At 37.1% G+C, this 13,692-nt stretch overlaps 1 protein-coding gene across 2 annotated transcripts in view; it reads right to left on the reverse strand.

Moving 5' to 3' along the window:
* Dennd1b (DENN domain containing 1B) overlaps positions 1-13,692 on the reverse strand; it is a 229,432-nt gene that overhangs the window by 171,947 nt on the left and 43,793 nt on the right. For both annotated transcript variants that reach the window (XM_059281211.1, XM_059281210.1), the window contains exon 3: positions 6,184-6,227. In XM_059281211.1, coding sequence (XP_059137194.1) covers positions 6,184-6,227 — 44 coding nt within the window. The remainder of the gene's footprint in view (positions 1-6,183; positions 6,228-13,692) is intronic.

The raw sequence follows: 13,692 nt of genomic DNA on the forward strand, positions 1-13,692 counted from the left end.
CAGCAGGAGTCTATAAAAATGTAAAAGAGGAAGTTATATATAACCTATCTCTTACAGAACAAAATAGCTAGAAAGAGCCATAGCACATAAGGTTATCTAACTTTCTCATTACAGAGTCACAGAAATAGCATGAGGTCTGTAGAAGCAGACATCTCTAAGCAGATACCCTTGTCCTTAAACCTACCCTTCCAGATTCACTTGCACTAGTGGATTCTGTAACACCACCTTGCCTGAAGCACACAGTTAGACCCTCCTAAGTACTTGGAAGATACCCACACTAGAATACCTAGCATAGCCGAACTAGAAACTCTGGCCTTGGAGCTGTGGTCTTCTTCCCAGATGCCTCCTTTCTACCCTTGAATGCTAACTCTCCACTAGTACTGAGTTTCAGACTCACAAGCTTGATTTTCTTTGTGCAGATGTGTATCAAAAACTAACTAAAGCTGCATGAATCCCTATGTCTATGTTTTGCAAAAATGACTGCTACACTTCATTATTGTTTTATCCTAGGCAAAAAGGTTTAAGATAAAAATGTATGTTATCAATCAGTACAAATCAAAATAAGCTATAATCATTATGGCTACGATACAATGGAAGAAACATCAAACTGTGTAATATTTGGATAACTGTTTAAAGGAAACAGAAAATAATTTATACTTTAAATAAAATATTCCCTAGTACAATCCATTAAAGAAAATATATAAAAACCAGGAAGCTGATTTTTGCAAATATATAAAAAGGGCCAAAATTAGTGTTCTCCTTCAAGTATTTATACTGAACATCCTAACATTATACTTTTCAAGATTTAAAATGTCTAGCATATGTAAAATCTATTAAAATGCACATAACTAATCTGAATCAACATGAAAATATACCTAATAAATATTGCTATTCATCTGGCTCTTTTAGTTCTCCCTTAATATACAAATGAACTTCTTTTCTCCAAAATACAGCAGCTGGGAATGAAAGAAAGATTTCAAGTGATCATTTTTACATCATATTCCATCATCTTTTCATTGGTTTCTCTGAGCTTTTCTTTGAGTGAGCCCCTTTCTTTAAAAAGAGGTTTCTTTTTAGATCAATCCATATTTCCATAATCCACACCGCAGTTTCCTCCTCTTCTCCCCAGGGTGGACTAACCCCCACACCCCAACTATGGCTTACAACTGTCTTTAAGCCCGACAACAATAACAAGATAACAAAAGAGCAGGCAGGCAGAGGCTAGCCAATACCATATGTTGACCAAGTTCAGTATTTTTAGCTGCTATAGAATATTTTTTAAATTAAATTTTTTAATAGTGAAGTGTCTTCATACCACTTGTCCTCCAGAACTGTATTTCAGGCAAAAACTTTAAATACTGAGGAGCAACCAACAATACTTCTTTTAAAAGTTATCTACTAAGGATGTGTTGAGAAAGGAGCGAACACTCACTAACTACAGAAGGGGAAAATCAGTTAGTGAGTACTCATTCTGCTCATCACAGGCCCCCTTCAACTTAAACCTAAAGAATTTTTTAAGACTCACTTTTAAAGCAGCATGCAGATGTGAGCAAGCCTGATTCAACATAGCATAGTCCATGTGAACCAACAGCTTTATGGCAATTTTAAGAGGCATTCTTTCCATCAAGTAACAGCTAGATAAGTTCCCATCTTTTGCTTTATAGTCAACCAACTTCAACCTCTTTTTTTAAAGTAAAAATAAACTTAGATATGGAGTTCTGACCTGCCAGAGTAACAAACCCTCCACCCAAGACTCCACACTGCTCAGTCTGTTTGGGGGAGCTGCTTCTGATGCATCTTCTGATGCATCAGACTAGATTCTGTCACTGTGGAAAAGTCCTTTGTCCACTCTGCTCCTCCCAAACACTCTGTAGAACTAAAGCCCAACTTTACTTTTCCCTATAAGAAAGTGTCTGTAAAAAGCTGTATTTATTTCAGCAGCATCACAGACAACTTTACTGTTGGAGGCTGCAGAGCGGGGTCAGGCCTTCCTAGCTGGACTACATCATTTGGAGAGTTAGAATAGAATAAGTTCACTGATGTAAGAATAAATAAAAACATCCTAGTTCTAGAAGCTCACTACAGTAAACTTTCCATCCTTCGGATGAGCAGTTATGTCATCTTTACAGGGCTTCAAATACAACATTAATGTTATATACGCTGTAATATTCAAATGCAATGTCAAATGTTTCTTAAATAGTTTTTCACTGCAAATTTGTGAAAGCACATTAGTTCCTCTGCCAGCGAACACCTAATCCATTAAACAAAGTTTAGAAAATATCACTGTTTGACCTAACTAGTTTCCTACTGTTGGCAACGAAAATTTCAATTTCAACAAGTCAAAATATAAAACAGGCTTACAGTAAATTAAGAGTGTGGTCATGTTTCATATTAAATTTTCCAACATTGTACCTGCAAAGGAAATAAATCCCATCTTTATAATAGTAGTTGACAATCTGATTCTCTTCTGGATACACAGCAACATAGGGGGAACATAACCAACCCTGTATGTTCCTACCTAAACCATACTGACAAGAGAGAATTCATTTCAAAGTTACTAAGATAGTTACAAAATGTTTGGAATATGAAACAAAGTAAGCATCTAAATATAATTTTCATATTAACCTCTTTACAAAACCTGATATTCTCAAAAATTAATCGATTTGTCACAGAAATGGGTTTGTACAAACATATACTTGTGTATGCACATACATCCTCATAAGAGTAATGACATAAAATTTCCTTTCACATCAAAAATCAGTTTGTGACAGTACCAAGCCCAAAAAAGTTTTAAAAATTAATTTCTTAATAGTCCATAACTGCTTATAATTATTTTGCTAATACTAGAATAAATAAGTTATTGCCAAATAATTTAGAACTTCATAATAAACATACTAAATAAAACTACAAAATACCCAGATATCAATACTACTCAGTTTTAAATCATGAAAATCTTTGCATTATCCAAATCGCTTTTAAGTCAAACAGGGAGGGAAAAATGAATGAATATATAAAACTATAAGTGGTCACGTGTTTAAGAAGCATTCCTTCTGAACCGCACAGTGCGACAGCTACACTTGGTTGAACATAAAAGGCTGTGTGAAGTGCCGAGCTTGACTGCCCGGCAGCTAGCTGGCAGCCTCCACATGAGAAAGCCCCAAAAGGACACAGCTGAGATGCACACGTGAAAATATGCCCTTTACTATGACACACTGAAAATTATCATTTAAACTTTCCACTTCCTACATGATTGGCTAATGAACGGCACGTTACTAACGTGATTACAGTTACTGTGGCATGTGGCCATTTCTAACAGGCTTCTAAGTGCACTTTTATCTAGGGAAATGAAAGGGAGGAGGAGGAACCACTGTCAGGAAATCATCACGAGTCAGTGATGAGCAAGCGCTCTAAATTTCAAGCTGCAAACTTCTCACCAGGCCACATCTTTCATTCATACTTTAATGAAACTCCATTATATTTGGCATAGCCCTTGAACTCTTTCTAAACTGAAGTTTCCACAGAGCTCTCAGACTATACTTCCTAGAACATTAGTTACCTGTTTTTCCCACTGTGGTCAAGGTAACATATCATGAGTTTATTCAACTTTCTTTATTTAATATGTTACTCACTTAACTAAACAAACATTTATTCACACTTTATTATATGACAGCCACAGTGGTATATGGAAACTAGAAAAAAAATGAGAGGGAAGGAAGTGGCAAAGAGGAAGGGAGGGTAGTCCTTCAGATATATAAAAGAAGCTATGAAATTACAGGCAGGTTGCTGGAGAAGTTCAAGAAAGTACAAGAAATAATTTTCAAGCTGGGGTTTAAGATTGAAGTGAAATCTCAGCAATGTAGCAGCCTAAATAAGATCTGGTCCATGACAATAAAGTCAACATGCCCATGTGGATGAGGGAAGTCTCATAAAGTCCCACGACTAGATTAAGAGCTACAGGCAATTAATGACTGCTAAGAGAGAAAATCAATCTTCCCTGGGGATGAGCCCCTGATATGTTATCCATTCCCAAGTGGTCAATGGTAAAAACATACATATGAGCAACACTAAACTGACTTGGCAGGTTAATATTTTCATATTTGTATGCATGTATTAGCATATGTATTATATTAGCAATAGTAGTTAAAGAAAACAGAAGTAATATATGAAAGTAGGAGGGCGTGGCTTGCAGGTAGAGCCAGGAAAAGTGGGAGAGGGGAGCAAGATAGCAGGGAACTCTTGAAGATGATCCAAGTGTACTATACATATTATGAAATGTCATAAAGAAACAGCATTTTTTACAATTAATAAATGCTAAAAAAAAAATTTATGAGACTGTGAAGATGCTCTGTTGGTGGCACACGCCTTTAGTCTCAGCACTCTGGAGTCAGAGGAAGGGTGATCTGTGAGTTCAAGGCCAGCCTGGTCTACAAAGCAAGTTCCAAGCCACACAGTGAGACCCTGTACTCAGAAAGACAAAACTAAGGAAGACTGTAAAGACTGAAGTGCACTGGATTCCTGGGGTTTATGGGAGTTCACTGTCACTTACACAGTGAACTGCTTCTGGTTTAGACTAAATGCAGGAACGCTGACTGGCGCAACTCACAAACAGCATGGTATTAGCCAAGAAGACCAGCAACAGGTGATCACACTAAAGTCTATTCAGATGGACTGACAAGTACATATCTTCATATGGAGGCTCATAGTTAGGCCTCCCTAGGGCCCCAAAAATTCTAAGGAATAGTTTTAAAGGGAGAAATAAAAATAATGTAGTAACACTTGAAAGGGGACAAGAGGTTGCTTGTAGATCAGTGGACAAAAGACAACTGAGAAGATAAAGAAACAAGCATTTTAGACTGGTAAAATGAGTCCAAAATCATTGCAGGACTAGGAACACACTCAGCTTAGCTTCTTACATCAAAGTCACCCCTTCACTGGAGGGTCTTACTTAAGGATATTTATGGTATGTATAAATCCATCGTTCACTAAAGGCTAACAGCAATTTAAGAATGCATAGGCTCTTTTTCTTTGAAGTCATGGTCAAGGGCAATAGACATAATCAGTACCTAACATGCCCATCTAATTGGTTCATTCAAGTTACCTTCCAATTTCCCATCTTTCATGTTGGCATTCTCGTCTAGAAAATTATCCTTTCAGGCCGGGCAGTGGTGGCACACAACTTTAATCCCAGCACTCAGGAGGCAGAGGCAGATGGATCTCTGTGAGTTTGAGGTCAGCCTGGTCTACAGAGTGAGATCCAGGACAGGCACCAAAACTACACAGAGAAACCCTGTCTCGAAAAACCATAAAAAATAAAAATAAATTATCCTTTCACAATACTCAAATTCATGCATACTATTTCTGAATGAATACTTGTAAAGATATACTTTTATGAGATTTACTTTTTGCAGATTGTAGGAATCACACCTGAAACCAAAAATATGAGCTGGTAAAGTTATCATTTTAACAGTGAGAAGACTATTATTATCTCACTTCTTCTTAGAGAAAAGATAGAACTTATTTATTAGGTATCCAGGGAATTTCATCAAAACAAATTAGTGTAAATTATAATTCAACCCCAAATTGATATTCCCATAACATGAATTTTAAAATATTTTCCTATAAACTCACACCAAACTAGTTCATTTTTGGTCATAGTAAATATTTAAGGAACTACAGAAAACTATAAAATGCCAAAAAAGAAATTCATCCTGCAGTTTCCTTCTGTTGTCTTAGCTTTCTAAGAAAATAAAGTGATAGAAATTATTTAGAAATAAGGAAATATTCCCAATTCAACTTCTAAATGTGATTCGAGAATTACTGATCACTTATTTATAGCAGTTATACTTATTTCTAAGTATACAGAAATAATGAGTACAGCCAATAAAAAATTAATATTATCAAGGTTTTATGACTGGGAGTTTTTTATTGTTCCCAAATACAAATCCCATACATGAAAGTATAAACTACGTTGAGACCATAAGCGCCCAACTGCAATGATTCTCACTATAAGCATGCCTTAACTCACCTACTTGGTCACTTAAAAACTCTTGCATATAGTCTCCACAATTTTCTTTCTCACAGTTTATCAAGAAAAATAATTGCTGCTATTCATACACAATATCAGCAGTAAACAGTAATAATGTAATATACCAACTTAAAATGTTTTTAAATTAAGTTCCCAACCTGGTCTCCAAAGTCCTCTGGGAATTTCCACAATACCACAGGACCTGCAAACAATTGACATATATTATTAAAAGAAACATAGGAAGATGCTAATATTCTTAAAATGATCAATTTTGATATTTTTAACACAATTACAAGGTTAATTTCTCTGTATTTTATAAAATTCAATATTTTGACATTTAGATTTAAATAATCTTAGCAACATAGTGAAATAAAATTCTTAACTTAAGCTACTAAAAATCATTCCCTCTAGCAAACTCTTTGCATGCCTTGGAGTCTAACATTCTACAATACATTTTCAATTTAACTACTTATAAAAACACTAGTTTTGGCTTGAAAATGAAAATATAAAAGTAGTAAGTATACTAATAACCAAACACAGCCTCTGAGACTAAACCAAAGCATATTGCCTTAAAATTTCATTTTAAATTCCAATTAAGAATATATGATGTCAATAATCATTTTTGCTTTATGTCAGTTTTAAATGCTCAAATTTAACTCTAAAGTAATTTCTGAGTAGTCTGTAAGCTACTGCATAAATTTAATACAGCTTTTTAAAAATAAATTTGATTTTGCAATCTATTTCAAGAAATAAATGTGACTTATATTTGTATTAATTTCTAGATAGAGTATAAAAAAACAGCTTTATAAATATTCATACAAGTTGTTTACTTCCACATTTCTCAACCCCCTTTTTTAAATGTGGTAAAAGATGGCATTGTTGGCTTTAATTAGCACTAGTAAATATTTTGGCCATGTACTTAATTCTGCCAAAAGCAAAACTGAATATTCCAAATGAGTTTTTAAAGGGTAATTAACGGTGGGTTAATAGCATTTCTGGAAAAGAGCTGCTGAAACCCCATGATAGAGCTAATATACAGATGCTGTCAGTCTAAACTCCACCCCAAGTAAAAGGCCTCGGGGATCAGAGATTCCACTCTGTATCCAGTCAGTGAGCAACTACAGCCGATTACACAACTACCACCACTTTACAGCACATTTTTAAAATAAAAATCAGGGTGCGAAATTTCTTAAACATTAATTCCAAAATCCAATAAACGGCTAGCAGCATTTTAAGCATGAGCTGGCTAATCTAGTACTTCCATGAGTAGTTCAAACAGGATTTTTTTTTTTCTGTTTTACTTACAAACAAAGCTTGCCATCTACAAAAATTTTAACTTAATAATAATTAAGGAATTAAAGTTTTCCACATAAATAAGCCATGTAGAACATCTTGCATAAAACAATACATTAGAAATTTATGAAGAGCAACATCAGATGGTTTGTCTTCATCCATATAAAACAAATGTTTACATTTCGGAAATTAATGTAAAAAACATCAAAGATCAACTGGAAATCCTCAGGCAGACTTATCTTTGCAGATCCTGTAGATAATTACATCCCAAATTGTATAGGTTCATGGGGTACTTTAATCAAAACTGAGAGCTCATAAAGCAAAAGTACTCAAGAGAATCTTCAGGAACACAGTATGACAGTAAATTACCAGTAATAAAAATAAATCATCACACAGAGGCGGGCTAGTCACACCGCATGGGATGGGCTTCGAGGCAGACATTTAACTACCCTTTTTCGTCAGTCACAACTTTAGCTAGTCAATTGCTATTTCAGAATATGAGCAGGTTATTAGGCCTAAGTCGTGTTCCCCTCACCGTTTGTTTACTTCTGGCTCCATACAGCCAAGGGTGCTTTGGCGGCCTCACTTTTCACACAGCCCCTTGCTCATTCACTCACTTTTTTCTATATACTATATTTTCACAGAGGGAAAACAAACGACTACATGAAAGGTTTATTGGATTAAACATCTAGTGGAAAATATCCTATTTATTTCATTAAATAAATCTCATCCTTCAGCAGCATGCAAAACTGCATTAGAATCACGTGCACCCACGTTTTGAAGTGGATTAACTTAGTTACTGCTTATGTGGTTCCATTTCAACTACATATTTGTAGCAACTTTTCAGAGTATTGCAAAGGAACAAAAGCCCTGAGACAAATAATCCGATTTTGTCACTTCGAACAAAGCCTGAATTTTCTCTTCCCTGAGGATTACTCCCGATCCTCAATCTGATCTGCCAGGGCTGATTTTATGCTGCTCTTAGGGGAGACGGGACGGAAACTGCTGGCAGGGCTGCAGAGAGGAGACAGGGACGCTCTTCTCGTCCCCCAGTCAGAGTCCAGGGAGACTCCACATCATCCCAGACACACTGTTGCTGACAGGAAGAACATGTTTCTTCTTTCTCACATAATTACATCATATATATATAGTTTCTTTATTATTATGCATCGAGAAAACCACTATAGTTCAGACACTATATACCTTGGGAAAAATAGAATGTGTAACCTTTGTATCTTGTTTGAGTACAGATTTGTTCTTTAAAGACATATTTATTTTTATTTATGTGTATAAGTGTGTTACCTGCATGTGTGTACTTGCACCAAATATGTGCCTGGTGCCCTAGAGCGTGAGAACAGAGCAGTGACTCCCCTGAACCTGGAATCACAGACAGTTGTGAGCCACCACGTGGGTGCTGGGAACCAAGAGGGGTCCTCTGCAAGAGCAGCCAGTGCTCTTAACTGCTGAGCCAATTCTCAAAATCTGTGATGACAGCTTTGTCCAAGCTTGACTCACCTACATTACAGAATGTGAACAGACAAGGAAACGTCAGTCAAAGTGTGAGATGCTCTTAGCCTCATCAGACAGCTGGCTGAGACTGGAGCTTCTTGGCTGAGAGTGAAAGAGAACTTATCCTGGAATATTTCCTCATAATAAATATTTTTGTGGCCCATCTATGTTCCGCAAAACTGTATTTCATGCAAAACTGAACCCCTTGCCTTCTTATTCTCCATAACATTCATGGGCAGAATGTCAGAGACTGTCTAGGTTTTTGCAAAGCATTCTTTTAAGCAAGGTTACTACAAGACAACTCAACTCAACTTGAGATTGAAGATTCCTTCACTTAGTAAATCCAAGAACTGCTGCTAACAAAGGAATGTCTTTGAAAATAAATGAATAGGAATTATTAAATAAAAATGAGTAACTTTTTTGAAAATGTAATTTTTTTAACTTTTCCACTTATGGAAATACCATTAGTGACGTTAAAACAGTATCCCTACCATTTACAGAAAAGAGAAGCATTAAACCAAGAGTATATACAGGCAGGGCATGGTAGTGCATGCCTTTAATCCCAGCACTTAGGAAGCAGAGGCAGGTGGAGTTCTGTGAGCTCAAGGCCAGTCTAATCTACATAGTGAGTTCCAGGACAGAGAGACCCTATCTCCAAAAAAAAAAAAAAAAAGAAAGAAAGAAAGAAAGAAAATGTGTGTGTGTGTGTGTGTGTGTGTGTGTGTGTGTGTGTGTGTTATGAATCTAAATTAAGAAAATGCCTCCAAAAAATCACATCAAGTCTGTAAGTATTTTCGTCATTAGTGATTGGTAGGGGAGAGCCCAGCCCATTGTGGGTGGGGCCACCTCTAGGCTGGTGATCCTGGGTTTTATGAAAGCAGGCTGAGCAACCCAAAGGGGACAAATCAATAAAGAGCACCCCCTTCATGGCCTCTGCATCAGCTCCTGGCTCTAGGTTCCCGCCCTGTTTGAGTTCCTGCCCTGACTTCCTTCAGTGATGGACTACGATGTGGAAGTAAGCTATCATGGTGTTACATAGCAACAGGACCACTAACTAGGAAAGAGGTCCTGCATACTGACATTTCATTAGATCAAAGGGATCTAATCATCACCAACAGATGATTTGGGCAGCAGAGAACATTCCAGGCTGGAGAAAGAATATGCATGATGTCTTGAAGAATAAAAAGAAACAGGGTATCCTTTGTAAAAGTAAGCAAAATTTAACAAATCAAGAATATAACTTAGGGAGAGAGTGGGCAGGGATGAGGCTGGACGGGCAAGAGAAGTGGCAGCACCCAAGGAGGAAGAATAGCCGGCAGGAGGACGGCACAGCTGCCATGCTTGGGCATCACGGGAAGTGGCACACCCTTGGAGATGAATGAAGAAAGTAAAAACTCGCTGCAAGTCATGGAGAAGGGATGGCTGCAGAAGGGTAGCCACATTTAAAGGTGCAAAGCCATAGGAAGAACGAAGGGCAGAGGAAAGAGGCAAACGGAACGTGGGGTAAGTAAGCACTGGGCAAGAGGTTTGTGTCCAAGAAGAGAACTAAGCAAGCTGTACAAGCTGAGAGCAGAGACAGGATGTTCAGCTAGACGCCTTGTCTTTGATAACAGTCTGCATCTGAGCATGCTGACAGGAACCAATGACCTAGTGGGAAGCCAGCAAAGAAGGCACCCAAGGTCCCTAAGAAGGCAGGAGGTGTGGGGTCCTGATCAGGACAATGCCTGGGGCTTAAACAGGAGGAAGGTATTTTCTGCTGCTATAGGAAAAGGAAGCAGGAAGCACAGCTCCCAGTAATTCTGAGGAAATGGTGCAGAGGATTGTATAAAACTGCTGGTTCCTCCCCCACTCTCACGCTATAGGAAGCTCTCTGAAGCAAACTAAACAAGGAGGCATGAATCAGTTGCTCAGGTAATACCAAGTATTCAGGTTAGACAGCGGTTAAAATCTGGCACTGAAAGCCAACGTAGTGGGATTTCCCATTATGGTCCAAGAGCCAAAGTGGGAAAGACATCAGATAATTCAGGCAACATTAAGGTTTCTATCCGTCACAATTGATAAAAAGGAACTTAAATATGTGAGTAGTAATAACTACAAATAAGTTATTACATACTAACTTTTAAAAAAGTGAACTTTTTCAGTAAAATCCATCCATGTTATACGTTACTACCAAAATAACAAATGCATTTTAAAAGGTGACCAATGAATATTTGGAAACTGTATGACTGAGAAGTAAAACAAATAAATGGAAGCAAATGTGGACTAACAAGATGGCTGGTAGGAATGCTGACTCTCTGCTCACTCCTAGCATGATGATGCCTTCTGTCCCCTCAGAGAGGGTGCTGAAATCTACCAGCTCAATCTATCTTCCCCCACTCTGGTTAAACTGAAGAACAGCCTCATCTGCCTACCTAAGTGTGTCACATAAATATCCTTCTTGTGCACGTAAAACATATTTAAAAGCATATCATTAGATAACCAAAGTTAAAATTATAAATTCAGTCATATCTGCCTAAGTGTTGCAAATTCATGACTGTAATTTTATATCCAACCTGATGGCAAAGGATTTAAGAATCATCCTACACAGTTACTTAGGATCTTGTTGAAGCCAGAGATCAGAACCATCAATACTCTGCATTTTTCCAGCATGCACCGCTGCAAAGCATATCTTTACAGCACTGATAAAGCAATATCACCCATTCTGAAAATCTAGTAATACAAAGTTGTGATTCACACCACACACCCACTCAAAAAAAAAAACCAGTATTCTGAATTACATAATATCACATATTTTAAGAACATAACCAATATTTGAAAAAAGAAATTGATTTCTGGAAAACGAAATTAGAGAACATTCAATCTTAATAAAACACATAGTCAGATGTTTGTACAAATTATTTTAAAGTTAGCACATGAGAGGTGATTAACTTGCCAATTATCAAGGTCTGAACATAACACATTGAATACTTCCATGAAGATTCACAGGTGTCCAGTAAACAGGCATAACTGCTGTGGAATAATACTTCTGTACTCTGTGTGAATATATGCCACTATGGTTGATTTAATAAACAAGCTGACTGGCCAATAACTGAACAGGATAAAATTAGGCAGGAAAGTCAAACTGAGAATAATGGGATGAGGAAGGGCGGAGTCAGAGGAGACACCAGCCAGGCGCAGAGGGAGCAAAAGATGAACGTACCATGCTAATAAAGGTACCGCCACATAGCAGAGCATAAACAAGAAATAGGGGTTAATTTCAATGTAAGAGCTAGTTAGTAATAAGCCTGAGCTATTGGACAAGCTTATAATTTATATTAAGTCTCTGAGTGATTATTTGGGAGCAGGCAGTTGAGACAGGAAAACTCCACTTACACACAACTACAATGACAATTAAAATTCATATTTCAAAATATATCATTAATACAAAATTTTATTAACTTCTCAAAGGACTGGTGAGCAGTTCTCTCAATATCAGTGTGCAACCGAAGTGTCATGAAAGCTCTTATTACAACCCAGATTGCTGGATCTTACACATAAAACCTCTAATCTAGCATACGTGGGTCTAACAAACTCCATGTGTTACTGACCCTGCTCATCCTATAAGGATCAAACCTGAAGAACTAATAACAGACCACATCCATCTCACAAAGACTAGCATTAAGGAAGTTAATATTTGTTAGCTATAAATATTCTAAGCTATGTCAGTAATTCAGAATTCCCTTTATTTTTTAAAGATTTATTTATTTATGTGTGTATATGATGTGTCTATGAGTGTATGCAAACAAGCACACACACACAAAGGCCAGAAGATGGTGTCGGATCCTGCAGAGCTGGGTTACTGCTGTTTGCAGCTTGTTATGTATGTGCTGAAATCCAAACTCCAACACTTCTGATTGTGCAGCAGGGGCTCTTAGTCTCAGAGCTGTCTCTCTAGCCCCTAGAATCCCTTTTATTATATGCAGATACACGTGTGTCTTCACAAAACTAGTAAAATCACCACCAATCACAACACTACCAAAAACTTTTCATAATAATAAATACTAACATCATAATTCTATTTTCAGTTCCCAGTGAAAAGAATCACATCAAAACTGAATTGTTTCATGGCATTTGGGGCTATATCATTTTAGCAGCAACCACAGAGGACTACAGTCTTATAGTTATACATATATACACATATGCTAACATTCCCTCTATCCCTAATGTATATGTAAATGTGCAAGTATTCCACTATCTAGATCAGTGTTTCTCAAACTAATGCTGCAACCCTTTAATCAGTCTTCATGTTGTAGTGACCCTCAACCTTGAAATTATTTTCATTCCTACTTCATAACTGTAATTTTGCTACTGTTATTGTAATTGTATTGTATTGTAATGTAAATATCTGTATTTTCCAATGGTCTTAGGTGTGCCCTGTGAAAGGATCATTCAACAGCTCCTGCCAAAGGGATCATGACCCACAGGTTGAGAACCACTGATCTAGATTATCAAGAGGGATCTTTTTGTACCCCACATTCTCAATTATCGGAGGAAATACTTTCTGCTGTGCTTTCTTATGATGATTTATTTCATGCAATTTAATTGGTTAGTTCCATTTGAATAACCAAAAGGATAAATGAACAGAGAGGATAACTGTGGTCATAAAAACAAGGCCTCTGTTTGCATTCTTTATTCATAGTTTCAAGAAAAAGTTCACACTCTGTAGACAGAACCTTCGAATTTTCTGAATGAAAGAGAGCCCTCACCAGGCTATTTCTGCATGGAGACTTAGAGTTCCGTGTCCTTTGTCTCTACACTAGACACTACTGCAGGCAGGACTGGAGTGCACGTGTTCTACTATTGCTCTGCTGCGCTCTACAAAACAC

Source organism: Peromyscus eremicus, chromosome 15 (genome assembly GCF_949786415.1).
Source record: "Peromyscus eremicus chromosome 15, PerEre_H2_v1, whole genome shotgun sequence".
Taxonomy (NCBI): Eukaryota; Metazoa; Chordata; class Mammalia; order Rodentia; family Cricetidae; genus Peromyscus; species Peromyscus eremicus.